We start from the raw sequence: 20,058 nt of genomic DNA, 5'->3' as shown, positions 1-20,058 counted from the left end.
ACTTAACCACTAGAGGGTGGTAGATTCTAGCAAAATAATAGTGTGAACCAAGACTGATGTAAAAAAAAAAAGAGACGTAAAATACTAAAAAACAATCTGATGATAATGATGATGATGATAATAATAATAATAATAATAATTAATGGAAGTTGATTAACTGCATTTACAATAGTTTTCCAGGGTAACAGGAATTCTGCTTCACTGCTAGGAACACCACAGACAATCCATCTTCCCCTGTGTGTATAAAATGCCGAGCTGGGCTCTCAGGCCTGCACAGTGTGAATAACTTTTCTTCACCTCACGAAGAGCCTGAGCCTGGTTATGGCTCTACAAGGGATGTTTGTGTCTGTGCTGCATTCCCCTGATGTCAACCCCGCTCTGCCGCTGGCTTCTATCCTCTCCGCTGAGTTATTGCTGCAGTGCTGACCTGGTCTTGTCATTTTGAGGCTTCCTGAAAATTCTTTGCAGCTATGGACTCTTGGGTTTTGAGGTGCTTAGACCAGAGTCTCTGTGTCCGCTTGCAATTGCTGTCCCACTTTGAGCTGCAAAATGTTCAGTGCATTTGGAAATTCTGATGGATGTGGTGAGATCACAAAACAGTAAAGCATTGGACTGAGAAACCAAAACAATGAGCAGAAAGAAGCTTCAAAACCACCTGGAGCTCAGGGGAACCTTCAGACTCAGATTATTAAAATAATATTTCTTAGAGCAGCTTTAAGTCCACAATGTGAAGAGCAACACAATATTAAATTAACTCAACAAACCAGGCAAGTACTGAGGTGTTTAATAAATAACAGCATGAACAACACAACAATAATAACAACAACATTAAAGCTTGAATTCATTTTGTATATATACACACACATACTGTATATATTTTCATATTTGACTGTATAAACCATAAATATGACATGCAGTCCTCATAACTTAAAACAACCAGGACTTCTTGGACTGAGGTAGGGTCAGGGGGCCAAGGGGTTGGATAGATGAAGCTGTTTATGTATGTGAATGTGTGTGTGTGTGTGTGTGTGTGTGTGTGTGTGTGCATGTGTGTGTGTGTGTGTGTGTGTGAGTGTTTGGAAGTGGGAATGAGGATTACAGTATTGGCAATAAAGCTGCAGTGGCTGTTTAGGAGAAATGTGTGTGCTTGTTTCATAGTTCAGTGGTCCGAGGTCATCCTCCCCAGTCAGTGCCCCAGCCGTTAATTCCAAGACCTCCGGCTGAGAACACACACACACGCGGCGTTGATGCGGATGAAACGCCAGGCTGTCCGCTCCTTGAAGATGGTCAGGGCGCTTACGAATATGTGTGTGTTGGTGCAGTAGGAGTTCCAGTGGCGACTATCGATGCCGAGGCAGTCTGAGTTGCCTGATTTGGAGCCCTGTTTACCACCTCGTCCCCCCGACCTTGCCCCGTTCTCAGTCCCCGAACCTCTGTGCGTGGGGGATCGGCAGGTGGTCTCATAGAAGAACTGTTTCTTCACCACATTGTTGATTGTAACGTTGGGAAGCACTGTCACCTCATTCCCAGCTATGTCTGTGGCTCGTGTCATGTTTCCTACCCAGGTATTTATGCTGTCACATACTGAGTACTTTCCTCTGGTCATGGTGTGTGAGCCTGCTCTGCGCCTTACCCTCAGCCCCTTTATCCCTTCAATGTCATAGCCCTCACCTTCCAGGGCGTCATGCAATGGGGGCACCTCGCTGAAGACAACACGGGGCGAGGAGCGGTATCGTCTCTTGGAGAAGAGCTTGGGGTCTACCACTGGGTTAGCAGGGTCAGGGGGGGGGTCTGATGAGGAGTGCCCAATGACAGGGCTCTTATCCTGGCTGTGTGAAGCTGCTTGATGGGGCCTCTTGGTCCTGTGGTGGCTGGTCCTGTGATGCTCCTGTGAAGAATGGTGTTCTGAAAGGTGGTCCCCTGCTGCTATATGCTGCTGTCCTGCTCTGTGATTGGCTGCCCTCTGCTGTCCTACTTTGTGGTTGGCTGCCCGGGCCAATCCACCTCCCATGTTCAGTACAGCCTGGACGCCGATCAGGAGGAGCAGGACCAGTGGTGACGACCTCATGGGCACACGTCCTGAGACATACACAGGAAAACTAAAAGATAATGTCATGCTGATTTTTAAGTTACAGAATGAAAGAAAATAAATAGTCACTTTTCTGGTTAATACAATAAAACCATAAGAAACACTTTGCGACTTTGTGAATGGCTATTGTTAGCCTGATGGCCATGCTAGCTCCTGTGGATTATTTTTGGCAAAAGGACAGAAGTGAATTTTGTCATTTGGTCTAAATTGGACCTTTACTCCGCTGACTGAGCTTGTGCCAATCTGTTCTGAAGCTCCACCCCAGCCTCCTCCAATGTGGCATTTTATATTGTTGATTCAGCTATTGATTAATGTGTTTATTAAGGGGGATTAACTCTCTCTTAGCAGAATCTTTACAGAATCCTGTTCAGGTTCATCAAGAGCTCCCTCACACAGCAGTATTGTCATACAGATTTAATGAAGGAGTGCTCTGTTCCCCATTTGGATCATCACAATAGCATCTCTGATCCTTGTTGAGCTGCAGAAAGTGGTTATGTGTACCTGTGGAATGTGTCCAGTTGAAGTGGGCGCTCCTATGGACTCTAGAGCCAGACTCCAGTACAGGCCGGGCCCCTCATGCCTGCCATCTGGACCCCCTTAACCACAGCTCTGCAAGAAACACAAAAAGAGAAATTAAACACTTAACATATTGATTCTCAGTTCAATTTCTGTCATATGTTCATCCCATTGCACTAGAATATAATTCAGTGCTTTAATCTAACATTATTTAAATCTTCATAATTTCATAATGTAGATTTAGACACAATGTGTAATATTTACAGTGATCTATTGGCAGGGTAACAGGAATATGTAGCCATTTGTGGTTAATAATTAGAAAATATCAAATGTTACATTTTCCTAATCTTAGAATGAGCCTTTAAATCTACATATGGAGCGGGTCCCCTTTCACGGACACAGCCATGTTGCACTGAAATGTTTCTACAGTAGCCCATAATGGACAAATCAAACACTGGCTCTAGAGAGGGAATTGCATTTTGTTTTAAAGGTGACATCCACTGTAAATGGGTGCATGGGTGTGAGGGGTGCTCAGAAGGTTGCATTCTGTACTCTCTCCACTAGATGCCGCTAAACCTTTCACAGGTTACACCTTTAAAATCTATACAATATAATTTTTGCTAACTAATCTTGTGAAAGGTTTTATTACCTCTAAGATGTGTTCCAGGTTGCCTAAATATTTCATTTGTGAATATGAAGAAAAAACATCCCAGTTCACAGTAAAAAAGAAAATAGAAAACAAAAAGGAACTAATTTCTATATCATTTTGCTGGCACGCTGGGGATCCACTTTTCTTCCGTTAAACAGAGCTAATGTACAGTTTTAACGGTAAATAATAAACATAAGTGGAAGCACTTGACTTCAGAGAACTCCATCACAGACCCAGGTAAACATGATTAGATGAGCTCATTCTGAGAGCACTGCAAAACCCTGTGCCCTCACCCCTTTTCCACCACTGCTCTTTCAGACATACACAATTTACTATTATCTGACATTATCTCAAGCAAAGTGCACACACACACTCACCATGTTTAACTCTTAGAGCTTAGACTCCGCCTGCACTGGAATGGGTGGCATTTCACACCTCATTAGGATGTCACATGTTACAAGTACTGAATGTAAAGAGCCCAAACGTGCGTTTTTAACAGAGGATGTGAACACATGCAAACATAGTCTTTACTTGACACAAAGGCCTTGAAGGAATGTTTTTACAAATAGCATGCATGCTTAGATGCCGGTATGTGTATGATCACAGACGCACCACCTGCCAAACAAAAACTCAGAAGGTCACTGAGGTGTGTTGAAATTGGAGTGTCAGTATTTTTGATTACAATGTTGTGTAAAAGCTCTCTGGCTGGTCTGGTCCTGGAATACTACAAAGTTTATTAGTGTTGTAAATGTTTAGCTCAACGTGTTAAATTTTACTGCCGTGTTGTGAGAGGTACAGCATTCTGGCTGGATATAAAAAAAAAGATTAGTAAGCAATCAGTGATTTATGGTAAATCTTTGCAAAAATGAAACCTTGTTTTTTATTTAATCTCTTGTGGCACCCAGGTCTTCCAGCATATTTGCACTGAAATCCTCCCTGTGTATCAAACAATAACCAGAAGAGGTCAGTGTTGCCTGCTCAGAACAGAACTTAGACACTATCAAGCAGCTGAGACTTATCAAAATAAGTCCTCAATTAAAATAGCAACTCAACTGCTGAAAGAAGATTAGCATCTTAAATCATTTTTCAGGTATTTTCCCACAAGCTAAGCATGCTCAAATCCAAAGAGTTGTTTTTATATTTTAATATACTACACTGGACTTGGTTGTCTACAAAGTGGTGCAATTTGCTTTGCATATATAAAGCCGTCATGTGATTTTGCTTAAATGAAGAGTTCATTCATTTGAAGAAACTGACTTATTAGCAATATCTTATCACACATTGTCACACAATAGTTTTTAGCAACATAGTATCTGCTCAGTCATACACACATACCCACACTGTCATACACATATGGAGCTGGTCCAAAGAAGCAGGGAGCTGATTGATCCAGGCTGATGGGCAGCTCATTATTTACATGGCCCAGGGTGAGACGGGAGGATCTTAATGATAAAAATATGTGGCTTGTGTTTAATGCATGTGGAGCCAGCGTAAACACTGCGGTGCAGGAGCACAGGGGTCAGGGCAGTTCATAGAGCACCTCAGACTTATAGGATTACTTCACCACTGGATCTGTCTGGCTGTCCCTCTGAACGCCTCACACATAGAGTACGAAGCACGCACGCACGCACGCACGCATGCATGCACGCACCACCATACATGCATCTGTGGTTAAACGGGGTTTGGATGTGCATCTCAAAGCTGTTTGTTGTGTCACAGTTTTGCAGAAACAAAACTACATTCTTGTGTACCAGTTGCATTCAGCCTCACTTGCAAGCTGACTGGGCCTGGAAAGTAATGCTAGGTGAAGCCCTCTAATGGATTCTACATGCCATCATACATCCTACATCAAACTGTAGGGGATAGGCAATCCATATGGTACTGATAGAAGAGGAAGTTTCAAAGTGCTGCATGAGATTCCCTGCACTTTGACAGGGCTGTGAGCCGCTTTCCTCTTTAATATCCATGCAGAAAAATTTGAGTGCATACACATGGGACATGCCCTGAAGAATAAGAAAGCCACTAGGAGACAGTCCTGCTCAAATGTGCCAGCCAAATGATGACAAAGGTATTCTAAATCCATTTAGGCAAATGCCACAGAAATTACACTGTATGGTTCATATTTGCAGACGCATATTTCCAACATATTGTATTAATCCACACTAGTATAAACAAAGAAGTTGTTTGATATCCTTTTGTGATTCATGCCTCGTACAGTTTGCACCAAGGAGGGCGTTTATGAGAACAAACTTTGTAGAGCAGCCTTGTGTGGCTTACTACAACATCTCCTGCTTTAAGGAGGTTCCCTTTCTCACTGCCCAGTTTGCCAAACTGTAAATCAAGAACATTTCTACTGAGTCATCCATCATTTTCAAATGCTGCGATGGTGTATGAGTGCTCAAGGCACCACATGGCACAGCCTGGTTAAACAAGATTGCCAAAGTCGATGAAAGTGTAGAGACAGAAGATGTAAGTCACGCAGCTGCTAGGTTGTGACCTGGAAAACGAATCGTTAGACTGCATGAGAGGAAAAACACATCAGACAGAGACTAATTACTTAGCCCAAGGCAGTGGAGCCAAGCCACACAGTTACTGGTACTGACTACGTGGTTCATAACACATTTTCATTTAGTCTGCCAGTGCGCAAGATTCACCAGTGATCAGTGCCTACAAGCTGCCAAATTGCTGCATGTGGATGCAGAACAGTGCAGAGTGTTGACTGTGATACAATCAAAACAAGGCAGGTGGGTTCAATCATCAGCAGTTTAGGAGCGTCTGCTCCGCCATCAATCTGAGGAGAGTTTACGGTTAGCGAGGGTTTCTTCCTATCACTGTGATACATTAGCCATTAGTTACATGTCCTTGTTAAAAGATGCGCAGGAGCGGCATGTCAGCGGTTCTCTCAAACAAACACACATATCTCTCCTGGAGCGATGACAGCATCATCAGATTATGAGGGGGTGAGAAAGAGAGACTGACAGCTGCAGAGATAGAGAGAGGAAGCAATAAAACAGGCAGAGAGAGGGTGATGCAAAGAAAAACAGAGAAAGGTAAACAGTTTTTTCTGTGTCTTTCATCAACTCAGTGTAGTGCAGTTCCTCCTGCTGTCATCCAAGGGAAATAATTATCAAACGGGACGACCGCCAGGTCAGGTTGCTCTCTCTCGCATTTATACATGTCCAAATGTTGGATATTCCTTCTAAGACAACAGTTCCTAATGCTCATTGATCAATGTTTGAATAAAGAAACTTCCAAGGACTGGACTTCAAGGTCCAATGAAACATTACTTTTAGATTAAGTTTTATTAGAAATGGAGCTCGTCAATTAAAATGCAGGTTTGCATCAGAATTCACATGTGGATCAGATGTATTCTAATGCTAACTCTGATGCTCCTTTTTCACGTCTAGTCACGGTTTCATTCAAAACTCTAATTGAAGCCTTTCATTTATGGAAGGACAATCTACTTGTCACAGTTTAGAAAAGACGCCATGTGAAACTAATACAACAGCCAAGACACTGACATGAATCAAGTGTTTGTCATGCAAAGTGATGTCATGCAGTGTCTCTTAAAAGCACAATTAAGTTACGCTCTCCAAGCTGTCAGTGAAACGGCTAGAAAGGATTTGAATGTGGGACACACAGCACAGGTCGGACAGTATTTATACTGTGACAATGTAAAATAAACTACGCAGAATATATGTTTTTTATAAGCCAGGAAATCAGTTCAAACACTGTTCTGCATCATTTTCTCTTACACACTATCCTGGTCCATTTACACAGGAACTATTTATGTATCAACAAAGGAGGGTTAGTATGGGATTTCATACAGATGATAACACTTAAAGAACCTTTTGGTTTCTGTCAGTCTGTATACAACTTTAGTTCCAGACTTCCTGAAAAGACTGTGGTGAATGCTATCAGACTTTAAGAGATGAAAGAAACCAACTTCTGCTTTGTCCTTTCCTCTTCATCTTCATCTTCATCTTCAAAAACATCTGCTGTAAGAAGAAAGGCACCTGATGTGCACCGGGATACTTCAAACACTAAACTCTGCTGCTGTGGCCTCAAGACACAAGAGGAGCGAGCGACGGGCAGAGTCCAACTGACAGACGCCTGTTAAAGCACTTGACTCCTCGGTGCGATGACAAATGATGCCAGATATGCAGAACAAAAGAACATTTGATGTACAGAGTGACAGAGTATGAATTTACCAACTGCTACATGGAATAAAGAACATAAAGGTTCAGCTTGTGTTTAGTCCAGCAGTAAAATATACCTGGCATGTAAAACGTACAGGGTAATGTATTTCCAACTTTCAACTTCTCAAAATAATTAGTGGTTTTTAAAAGTGTAAACCAGTACTCAGCTTAACTTCGTGACGCTGCCAGCTGCACAGAGGCCCATATTTCCCTCCACATATCCAATGAACGTTTCCCAGCTCAGTATCACACAATGCCAACATGATCTCTGAAATATAGCAGAGCCTTGGGTTTTATGAGCAACCATGTCAAACAACTTTACCTATAATAAAACCATAAATGAACATGGTGCCATGCAGCAAGCACGGGGGTATCTAGAAGTCTGTATTTACCATAGTTTATTGTTTTGATCAGCGAGTGCACATTATACAGTATGTGCTATATGGTCGGCGCCTGCAGGATTTTATAATAATTAAAATATATTATAGGTGTTTCTGGGCTTTTTTTCATCAGGTGTCGTAAAATGAAATTGTGTGTATCTTTCCAGAGTATCTTGAGAATATCAGGGAAGCAGGGATCGGTGTGGAAAGTAAAGGGAATGGACTTTGGCAGTGAGCCAGTGTCTTCGTCCTGCTGTTTCATGCCTTCTCTCTGTCTGGCTGTCAATCTGTCTCTCATTTAGCCAGGTTCTCCCTTTCTACTCCTGGAATCTGACCTAATGCTCGGCTTTTCGCTCACAGTTAAAAGGTAACTTCCTGTAGACGTGGCTGGTTCTATGTCTAACAGCGATAACAGATTTCAACACTGTGCAAGCATGTATGCAGGTGCAGAGCGCTGCTCTTGTGGGTCTTGTGTTTTCTCCCTTGTGTTTTGGAAAAATTACACAACCATTTATTTATCAGATCCATGGACCCTTTCAGTGGAGAGATCACTGGAGACACCTTAGTCAAACACAATGCCCCTTACTCTTTTTTAACTGTGCTGCTTCAAGCCCAGACTGCATGTTTGTTTGTTTTTCTGTGAACTACAAATAATTGCCTACTGATTCAGAATCTGTAAAGTGATTTGGAAAACACACAGACAACAGGACTGAAAATAGCATTCCCAGTGGAAGGAATTTTGCTTGGAACTGGGATAATTAAAACAGTTGGACTTGTGTATGCATAAGGCTCCACTTTTATTTTTTCACTAACGCAATCTTTCCAAGAAAAGAAGATGTCAGAGGAGGAAAGTGCGCCAATGCACTTTAGCTGGAGGCAGTTACCTACCATTTCAATCTGTTCCACATACCTGTCACACAGCAGGTGCAATAACAGACTCTGTGAATTTGAAGTCATTGTACAGTCTTAATGTCTTCCTTTCTCTTCGAGGGAACAAGGCTCAAAGGCACATTAACAGTGACAATTCCCCCGTTCCCGTCCAAAACACTCACACAATTCCAGAAACCACAGGCATATATTTGGCATGAAGATTTTTTTATCTTCATTTTAGTGACGATTTCATCTTCAACAATGAATAATGACATATGTGGTATAACTTTTAAGTTCTTGGCACAACATTTGTTCCAGAGTCAGTTTTTATTTGCAAGGGAAGCCCTAAGACAAAGCAGAGACATGATTACGATGTAACCTCAGTCTATTCTCTACTGTCACACACTGTCCTACAGTAAGTCTAACAATGATTCATCATAATAGAAAAATTGAATCCTGTTGGTGTTTGTAAAAGGAATCCAAAATAAACAACATTTCAGCTGACATTCAGTTTAGCGGTAATTAAATTTGGAACAAAGGGATAGTAGCAAATAGAAACTGTAAACTGGAACAATGCAACTCTTTGTACACCAAGGAATATTGCTTTTTGGTCGCAACTAATGTAGTTTCTAGCAGTTTCCCAGAATAAAACAGTCTACTTTGATGAAATGGGCTCACAAACAGAGAGGTTATGCTCCTTGTTAAGGTTACATTTAAGGGAAAGAAAGGGAGAATATATTTTTAGAGGCACTATGGTATCATGAATAATCCCATTCCTATAGCAGTGTAATTTTTAAAATAAGATATCACAGACAAAACTATTCTGCATTAATGAAAATAAAGATATATTCACACTACGATGGATAAACAAGGGATGGTCTGTGGTTATTTCAGACACTGTGGTATCAGCATCTGCACGCTGATATTACACCAAAGAAAAGATTGGCTGCCCCAATGAAGGTGAGTGCAGCTCTGTTACTACAGTTACTGCTCTACTGCATTAGTGTAAATGATTCACACAGACAGTGATTTTCAGTGGTGTGATGATGTCCTTATAATGAACTCTCTGCTGCTGTCTTGGACAGCAGAACTCCAGGCATGAGGTTTCTTTGGCAATGAGGCAAAACCACAGCCAGAGCACCATGTCTGTGTTAGTGAAAGCCCTTCGCCCCCTCTTTTTCCCTCCCCACAACCAGGCCCATCCCCAATTGACCCACCCATTCCCTGCAGAGGACCAGCAGACGTGGGAGGCCAGTCCTCCAGGCCTTGAAGACAGGATGAACACAATGATTAACATGTTTTCCAGACCCCTAGTTTTTATGACCTTGACATTCAACATTCTCATGACAAGTGGTTAATCTTTTGGCGTGCACGTGGTAATTTCTCCCCCTTCCTGGTGAGAATCTAAGATCTCACAGCGGAGCAATGAGAGGAGGTGGATCAGAGGCAAGAATGCCTGTCTGGCCACAGAGAAGGAGGAAGACAGAGGGATGGGGAGGAAGGGGAGAGGCAGTAATGGAGGGTGGGGTACACATGGGCAATGTGATGTTTTGGGGATTTAAACAAATAAAGGCACTTGATATTAGAAAAAAAAACAGCACAAAGAACATTGCAGGGCATCAGATGTAGAGACAAAGACGAGTTCAAGGACAGGGGAGGAGGGAGGATTAAAGGCTGCAGGGAGTAACAAAGAACTGATGTGCAAGGGACACATGGGAGGGACAGTGTTCTGACTCTTCTGTCAAAGGCTTTAACAAAAAAAAAAATCTCCCCTATTTGCTCCACACAGGAAGTCAACCAATTTTCCAACTGTCCCAGAGCTGAAGCTAAAGTTTTACTCTCAGGACATCCACCAGAGCAGAAATGAAACGGTTATGTCGTCCAAGCAAAGGCTTACACATGTTGATAATAATATTCCTGGAGAGCACAAATAGACAAACACATGGCTGTAACTGAAATGGCCAACAGTGTGACACTTTGGTGAAATCCATCTCCGTCGCGTTTAAGATAAAAATGACTGGATAATATGAGAGTGAGTCATTGTGTTTATCGGCGTGAGTTTGATTTGACTCATCTCACAATCTGATATCTGCGCTCTGATTGCATCGCTCACAGCTTATACCTCTGACAACGCCGAGCATATAGATCTGACACGATGACTGAGTGCAGGGGAGCGATCACGAATGAGTCACCCAGGTGAATTTGCTACAGAGCATAACATGAAACTTGGACTTAAATAGACAAACGTTCTCAGTCAGACACCCAAGTTTTCCATTACGCCCAGTTCACGCTGGGCTCTCGTCTGATGCAATGAGCATGGGTGTGGGCCCACAGACGTACACTAACCTGGGTATACGCTGCGTCACACGTTAGGATATGCACGTACTTGGATTCTGTAATTTAATACAGCACACAGTCACTACATAGTGTAGATATAATTTCACTTTTTGGGGCATGTTATGATAATTAACTAGGTAAGACCCTATCTGAAAGGCTGTTATAGGAAGTAAATGAAGTTGCACAGAGCTGTGCCCTCCATCTTAAATTTGTGTAAGATGAATTTGATTTGATAAACATAATTAAATCTTCTATCTTGCTCCAACACAAGGAGACCAGACACATAAAGACCTAACTCTGATGATGACAACCTGCTGCTTTTTGACAGCAAACATGACAGTCTCTTTACAGTGCAAAGGTGCAGACTGAAATATCGCAGCAACTTTTGGATGGATTGGTATGAAATTCTGTGTGCAGATTCATGGTCCCCAGAAGATGAATCCTAATAACTTTGGTGATCAGTTCAACTTTTTAAATTTATAAAATATAAAACTGATGAAAGTCACATCAGTCGACTTGCTCACAGGAGAATAAATGTGCATGTATCTAATTCCAGCCTCACGTGGTGACTGATTTTAGCACTTGGTCTTAATAGTAACAAAACAAAAGGTGAAGGATTCACTTTTCATATTTTTCATCCATCTCAGTAACTGACATTTTAGATCGACACTAAAGCATTAACCTTCTTAATATCATCTTTGTTTTTAATCATACAAATCAAACTACTACAACCCACTTTGTTGTGCAGTTACAGATGGCCTTTTCAGGAATCCGGCGAATCCTCCGAAGAGTGTGAAAATCTGATCCTGTCATCACTCCCAGCATTTGTTTGACCACAGTCTCACCCTTCTCGCTGAAGACTTGACCTGACCGTTTTCTGTTCTGTGTGGTCTCAACCTTGTTCTGTCATCTCTCTCCCTCTCTCTGTTTCTGTGTTTCTCTGCCTCTCTGTCTCCCTCCGTCCAGATCTCCCTCCACTCCCTCCCTCTTTCTCTCTTCCCCTGTAGCTGATGTCAACCACCTGTCTGCGTGGGACCTCCCAGGCCCATCCTCTGTCTGTTAGCAGCATGCCATGTTCGGTGTGTGAGCTATGTGGAAAGAGATAAAGTGGCTACTTTCCAGTGTGTCTGCATGTGTGTTTGTGTGTGTGTGTATGTGTGTGTGTGTGTGACCTACAGTGGGGGTTTAGATGAATTGTTATGTACCATGGACCTTGATGCATTGGCTAAAAAGAGAATCCAGCTAAGCGAAATGGGTTCCTCCTTAAAACTCCCCATGATAAAACATCCGCGAATTTGAATTGAAACAAAACTTGATGACAGATCAAGCAGATAGTCTGAAGGCAGGGGGGCAGAAAACTACTTCTGAAGTCCTTCACACCTCGGTAGGCTTTGGGATCCTGCCTGACTAAAACAACGATAAGAAGAATGAAGGCTTAATTTCTGCTTTTGTGTAGGAGACCAATCTGTTACAACTAGCCAGTGGTTCATCCTCCCGCATACTGTGCATTCCCAACTCAACATAATCCAAATAAGTGCATAATAAGCGGCTTCACTTATATCCTTGGGGCTAAGGCGTGTGTGTGTGTGTGTTTGATGCGTATCCAACGCAAACACACATATACATACACATGTACACACATGCTTGTTTCTCATATACACATTCCTCCAATGCTGGTGTGGTTTATGCATCTGTACATTCTTTGTGTCAGAATATTTGATCTCTCCAAATACATGAAATTGAGTTTGAATTTGTTTATTGTATGACTAAGATCATGTAATAACAAAGTGTTGGACAGCAAATGCTAATTTCATCATGTTTGCGGCTTTGAAGGAATATTGGATATTTCAAAACGTCAAATATTCTTATTTTCTTGATGGCACAAAGAGGAGAGTTTCTTGTCAAGACAAGCTGTGGGCGACCAACCAAAGAGAATAAAGGGGAAGGAAAGTGAGAGTTAGACAGTGTCATCACATCAATACAAACTTACACACACACACACTCACACACACACACACACAAAGGTGCTGCAGTGAAACAATTCAAAACACCAGACATGCACTAAGTCAACAGATTAAGACTACAGCACTGTTATTCTAGAAGTAAGAAAAGCCCTGGCAATTTGGTGATTTATCAGCTACTGTGTGTTTGAGCTGTGTGCACATGCACAAGTGAAGTGCAAGCCATAGCTGAGAGTCATAGAGGCATTTAATGTGGAATGGGCAGGCATGTCTGCACATTTAGATTTTTTGAAGCATATACTGCACACACACGCACATGTGAGCAGACATAGAAACAGAAACACGCAGACACAGGCAAACATAACCCTTGAATGAGCACCTGTCGAAATCAGATCTTCAACAGTCAAACACAAAGACCGAATTGCATTAACAGTCCCGGATTCAGTTTTCAATCTATAGAAAGGTCCAAACACAGGAGTGTATTATTCTCGTTTTGGTACAGTGTGAAACAAGTTGAAAACCAGGTCCATATGGGAAAAAAGGTGCTGGGAAAAAATATTCCTGCTCATGTCTGACAACAGTTCTGTCCAAATCCAGTAAGTTATAAATGTCAAACAATATTAGCTGTGATTTCTTTTGAATTTACTCCCAAACATATTGAGAAGTTGTTTGTGAAGAATATTGCTAGGAGGTGGCATCACTTTGCCCTGTGCTCTCTGCTCTTGTGTCACATCGCTGAGGATCCTGACCTGTACTGACCACTTTCCTCCGCAAACACAGACTGAGCCTGAACTCTGACCTCTTACCTCTCCCACTGATTCCAGACCGAACATTTCACCTGGTTCACTCCAAACCAGATGTTCTTACCCCATGTTGTGCATTGACCTGTAGTAGACTGCAGGGCTGGTGACCCAGAATGTAACCAAAGCACCTCCTGGGTTGACAAATTATCATCTTTCATTTTCCCTTACAGGAAAGATTTGTTCTAGATGTTCAAACTTCATCTATTTCACACAGAGTTTTTGCTTTAGTGCTTTAAAAAAAAAACAGTCAGTCAACTGAATTGTCAAACTGGTATATTTAATGTGAATATAACCCCCCCAAAAATTTGAAAATATGCTCTTTGTCAAACAACCTTATTTTTATGCAGCTTATCATACTGTGCTGAATTAATATGTGACACCAGTACCATGGCTGCTATATGGCCTAACAACAGGATGCAGAGACATAAATTACACTCCAGTATCCAAAAGACCATGTGATGCACGTATGTGATCAACAAGTCAAATTTCTTGAACCGTAGGTTAAAAAGAAATTTGTTTGGCAGCTACTACAGTACTGCTATAAAATGGCTCATGTTGGGGAGGTAAACAGGCCAGAGAGGATGCTGTCAAACACGTTACCTTTTGAAAAACAACTGTAAAGCAGATTCGATGATCAGGTCTGCATGTAACACTTATGCGTCATTTTAGGGCATGTCATTTACCGAGAACAGGTGTTTGAATCTGTGCTTCACTAACGGGGCTGGTAACCACTGCACCTAACGGGCCGGAGATCGTGATTAGTGTGCCTCAAGCTTTTGTGTTCTCAAGAAATCTCCTAAGATAAAGAGATCAAACAGCATTATTCTGTGTGAACAAGCCCTTAATTATTTTTTTGTTGCCAGCTGGCACTGTCCCACATTTTCTTGTAATGATAGCAGTGCTTGTGTCGAGCTGAGGCTGACATGTGGAGCCCTGTAGTATTACAGGACACTTTAGGACACTGGTAATGTAATGCAGCGTTGGATTTGACCACATAGTTCCAGTCTTTCTAAAATGCTCAGCCCATATGAAGCTGCAGGTGGCCAGTGACCAGTGGTGAAACTGGTGATCAACCTGTTGTGTACAACCAAAATGGGTTTTAAGAAAGGGACAATGATTTTTATTTATTGATTTATGCATTTAATAACTGCACTCTGAGATTTTAAAAAGTTAAAAATGTAATACGTAATAATTAAGAGTGTAGAAAAATATATGGGAAATGATGAACTTGTTGCCACAGGACAAACTTGTTGACTTGTATCAAACACAATCTTAAATAGTGTATTACCATTAGCTGGTATCTTAAGTTTCACAGTAGGAATTACACAAAGGTTTGTGCTGGCCCTCGAAGATGTGTTACGTTAGGTCATAAAATATATTATTTTCTAGAATTACCCTTGTATGTTTTTAAATGTATAATTTTCTGGAGGACTGTAAAGGTCGGTATGGTTGGTTTTATGCCCTCGGGTGAAAGAGCCGCAGTTAAACTGACAGTCCAGGTGTACTGTCACAGCATCTGCCCCACACAGGTGTTCTCTACAACCCTCTGCAGTCTAGACACATCATTCCACCGTTTATGTGTTCAAGGGGTGGGTCTTCGTCTCACCATAATCTGAATGAGTACAATTTCAGAGTGTTGATATATGTCACACACACATAAGGGAATCAAACAAAGCAGCAGCTGGACACAAATAAATCTTGGAATCAGGCAGTAAGGTGTTGACTGTTTTGCTGTATGTAGCTACCCTGTTTTAGTGAGTAATGTTATTATCTGGATAAAAAAATATGAATAGAAATGTGCTCTAATCATGTATATCTCTTTTTAAAATGCACCCTGCCTCTGGGTTGCCTCATTCATGAATGAGTTTAAACAGGGCCAACGGACACAACACTGGATTCAATTTACCCAGTGCTAACAGGTTGTTCTGACCCAGTGTTACTTTTAGTTTTATATAATGTTTAATTTATTTATCTAAACTAACATTTGAGTCATTTTGTTCCAGGGTCAGCTAGAACAACACCGTAAAAATCACAAATGCATTGTTTGTTGTGTAGCAAAAAATGATATGAAAGTCTCCTTCATGGTTCATTGAACAAGAAATACTAACCCAAAGTTACTAATCCAACGTTACTATGAGAAACATCCCATTTTATTTGGTGGTTGATGGTTTTCAATTCATGGACACTGGATAAAGTTAAACTCAGGTCTACATTTCTATAAACTAATGCAATCTTTGTAAACATTCCACTATTTCCATTAATGCTGCTCAAGAAATTGTGTACCTTATTGTAAAGTGTTTCTCTCTCTCTCTCTCTCTCTCTCTCTCTCTCTCTCTCTCTCACACACACACACACACACACACACCCCAATACTAACATAGGGAAAGCTGTAATTCAGCTTCAAAGGGAAACCTGAGAGGGTCATGAATAATCACAGACATCTTTGTCTGCAGGGAAAACAGCACTGTCCATCTGCCCTCCATACACGTACACACACAGTAGTTTATATGGCTGTTTTAGCAATGCCACTGAGGGCAGGCCTGAGTTTAAAGAATGTATGAGGTATTACCACTTCCAATATAAAGCTCCAACCAAAGTTACTGACAACCTTTTTCGTTAAAACAAAAAAACCTCTAAAATGTATTTTAAATTCATTGGTGACATTAAAATTGTACAAAATGAGGGTGCAGGGATTTCCACCGGAGCTACCTGACAAATATCTGTCTGTAAACATCTCAGTCAGTCCACGTGATTGACAGGTAGATTCAAATGTAGATTACAAGGGACAGGCACGTAAATAGCAGCAGGGCTACTATATCTGCTTTTCTATTGGTATCATACTGTTGTTGTAGGCTGCAGTTAGTGTCACTGTCAAAACAATGACATGAAGAGATAATGAAATGTTTTGATTCTGCACAGACAAGAGGAACCTTCATGAGACCAAATAACGAGATAAAATAAAATGTAACGTCCTTTTCCCACTTTTGGTTAATGATTTCACTCACGGACACAACACAGGACATCGAATTTACAGCCAGTAATTTCAGTGGTACAGAATCCACAGCTTGTCTTGAAGTTCACGTTAAGCACATGGACAAGTTCAGTGTCCGTTGACATGTAAGATATATCGCCCGACTGCTGCAGCTTTCTCTTTCCATTTCCTCTGCAGATCAGCAGAGATGTAATGAAAACAATGTCAGCTCCTTTCTGTTCAGCAAACCTGAAGCTCGTAAACAATTTTAAGAAATCTTTTTGTGTACCTTTCTCTTGAGAAAGCTTTACTAGCAGGCCTACATTTAGCATTTTGATAAGTTTTCCTATGCAGCACAGATGTGTACACGTACAGTGCGAAGCTCCAGAGGCAGAGACAATGTGCAGATACTGTATGTGAGTAGGACCAAAAATATGAGCGGACATGGATCTACTGTTTGGGGATTTCAACCCAACAGTACCTGCTTTTTTTCACACATTATTCAGATTCAAATAAAGCCAAATAAAAACAAACAGGTCCGATGTGGCTGACCAAAGTACCGCACCTATAGGACGCGGCTGAAGCTCTCGGTGTGTAATGTTTATTTGTGTGCGTAAATGTTGGTCCATGGTGACATTCCTCCCCTGTCAAAGCCCGAAAGGAATTCCCTAGTAGGAGTGGCAGGCATGAGGTCTGTGTTTAGCACACAGACCTCGCACACGCACACGCAGACACAATTACACACAAATTAACATATTAGAATATAAAACAAAGATCAGCTGCACGCCCGTACGAGCACCAGGCCCCACCCAGACACGAGGATAACCTCAGAAACATACTTCATGTTGGACATCAGAGCTCATCAGAGTCTCCAAGTCCTTTGAGGGTTGTGTAACATGATCGGAGAGAAAGACAGATAGAAAAAGAGGGGGAGAGAGAGACAGACAGAAAAAAAAAAGGCAGAGGTAGAGAAAGAATGAAGGTAACCTGATGTCCCAGGAGTTTCGGAACAGTGAGCTGGTTCCCATTGAAGTTTGGAGAACCTCTCTTCCTAACCCTCACCTGTGTTCTCTCTCTACCGTTGCCTCTCTCAATCTGAATAAACCGACTGTAAAACTTTTATGTTTGACTGAAACTCTTAAAATAACAGAGCAACACAAGCTTTACATTCATCACATGCGCTCAGCTACACTTAGCACCGTGTGAGCTGGAATTTTCTCCCCCCAGCAGAGGACTATCTGGCTGCTGCTGAGATCAATCTCAATTCAGAGGCTCCACTTTCTCTTAATGACAGGTACCGTCTGACGTAAATGTCTAAATTGTCTAAGATTTCTGAGACAAGTGCCTGTTTTCCCTCTTCATTTTCTCTGAGCTGACTGCACACACATCCCACAATGTCACACCAGGTTTAATTTGAGTTTTCAAAGAACAAGGTAGGACTCACCACCTTGTTAATGCTCCTTCTCTTCTCACCCCAGTGAGTGAAAACTTCCAGATAAACTCTGCTATATTCCACCCCACTCTCTCCAGGTCAGTGGCAGAATTATCCCAAACTCCAAATCCCGCTCCTGGTTTTAAAGCTGTGAATCCAGGTCTTGGGCCATCCACTTCTGTCTGCCTCCCTCCTACACTCTTTGGGAAATGGATTGCTCTAAAAGTTTAGTAAGAGGAGTCCCATAGCTGCTCCCTCCCTCCTGTGCGGCTCACTTCAGGTCCTAGTGCCTTCCCTTTCCACATGCTTCTATGAAAAAAAGAAAAAAGCACAGCTGCTCATGATTTACACTAAACTGCTGTTATTCATTCTCTCCTTCCATTCACTGTTTTATTCACCTTCGTCTTTTTTACACAAACCAGTGGAAATAAACTTTCACCTGGGGATAATTCAATCTCTTTTCATTTGAGACTTGACGTCATGCAGTTGTGAGGTCAGTCTTTGCCCTGTGTAGTGAGAGCTTCTTAAGATTGCCATTGTTTTTCCACACCTGAGTCATTGCCGGCTTTTCCATAGATGCTCCGGGATGAGGACGTGTGGTGCGAAGTGTGTGGCTATACCACCAACATCCTGCGGCTGTGCAGGCAAGCTCTGTTACACAACCCAGAAGTGTAAAAGTTAATATCGTAGATATGCGCACGCTTTTGTAGTTCAAAGTGCTTTGCAATACATACAAAATGTGTAGAGCGCAATGACATGTGTGGACTTACAAGAACAGCACTTTGATGGTCTGTTGCAAGCAGGAATTCATCCCTGCTACTTGTCAGTGGCAAATGCAGAGAAACTGGGACATGGAGGAACAAGAAGAGTCAAACCATGCAACTATGATACCCCCTCACCCTGGTAGCGATCAGCCACACCCTGCATTCAGCAGGGCCTCCAGGCTCCAGTATCACAACAGTCCCTTTCTGACATTTTCTCTCTTGTTTATGCATCTTGATTTTCCCATCTATCCGTCTTGCCTTCTCACCCTCTTTCTGGTTTTATCAGTTTCTTTCTTTCACAGCTTTTCTCTGACCCGAACCGTATCGTTGTCAGAGCCCCTGGCACTGAGCAGACAGACATCCCACCCTTCTGCTCCGACGGACGGAAAAATGAGAGAAAGGAAGGATTGTGTGTCAGTGTCATCCCTTTTGCCTCCTCTTGGGAACACGAAGACTCCTTTACTTTCAGCTGACATGTCGATGCAAAATTTACAATGAGAGAATTTAATTGGGTGCAAATGGGTGCTGGAAGAAATAACACAGGTTAGAAGCTGAGAGGGTTTTTTTTATGCTCAAGAATTTTGACCCACAGTGATGAGTTCAAACCCAAGTGGGCATTTTCCTAAAGCCGGTGTGGCTCTTTTTTGTTTGGCATTTTCTGACGTGTGTGTGTGTGTGTGTACAAGCTTGTGTCACTGTCAAAACAGCCAGGGCCCTTGTTACCAAGACCGAGTCTGTAAGGGAAAACCCCAGATGGTGAACTTTCACCCTGCACCCTAGTCAGAGGTTAGTTTAGGGTGAGAAATGCTAAGGAGAGGTGAGCACTTTGGGCTGGGAGGGTGGAAAGAGGTTAAAAGTGCATCAATATTCTCATATTTCAGGCGTTTTGACTCTGGAACCACTTCAGAGGATCTGCTTGCACAAGTCTGACCTTGTTTTAGACCTAGACATAAACGCAGGTGATTGAAAAATTGCATTGTTGACCAGGTTTCTAAACTTTAGGTAATTCTTCCTAAATTTAGGTTTAGGATGCGACGTAATTAGTTTTTGACTTTCAGGTCAAACAGCTGTCTTCATTTGGCCTCAA

General features: G+C 42.0%; 1 protein-coding gene across 3 annotated transcripts; it reads right to left on the bottom strand.

The window, feature by feature from the left end:
- Positions 1-774: 774 nt before the first annotated feature.
- Positions 775-18,498, bottom strand: ngfa (nerve growth factor a (beta polypeptide)). Of its 3 annotated transcripts, none has more exons than XM_026332381.1 (3): positions 18,220-18,498; positions 2,591-2,698; positions 775-2,099 (listed from the first exon to the last, which is right to left on the bottom strand). In XM_026332381.1, the coding sequence occupies exon 3, from the start codon at positions 2,066-2,068 to the stop codon at positions 1,202-1,204; it is 867 nt and encodes a 288-aa protein (XP_026188166.1). In that variant the 5' UTR covers positions 2,069-2,099; positions 2,591-2,698; positions 18,220-18,498; the 3' UTR covers positions 775-1,201. The 3 variants fall into 3 exon arrangements, with proteins under 3 accessions (XP_026188166.1, XP_026188165.1, XP_026188167.1); XM_026332380.1 differs by having other exon boundaries at positions 775-2,079; XM_026332382.1 differs by having other exon boundaries at positions 775-2,079; positions 18,223-18,498.
- Between the last annotated feature and the right edge of the window lie 1,560 nt (positions 18,499-20,058).

Source organism: Mastacembelus armatus, chromosome 7 (genome assembly GCF_900324485.2).
Source record: "Mastacembelus armatus chromosome 7, fMasArm1.2, whole genome shotgun sequence".
NCBI lineage: Eukaryota > Metazoa > Chordata > Actinopteri > Synbranchiformes > Mastacembelidae > Mastacembelus > Mastacembelus armatus.
Note: the sequence above shows the minus strand (reverse complement) of the source record. Positions and strands in the feature narration are given on the sequence as shown.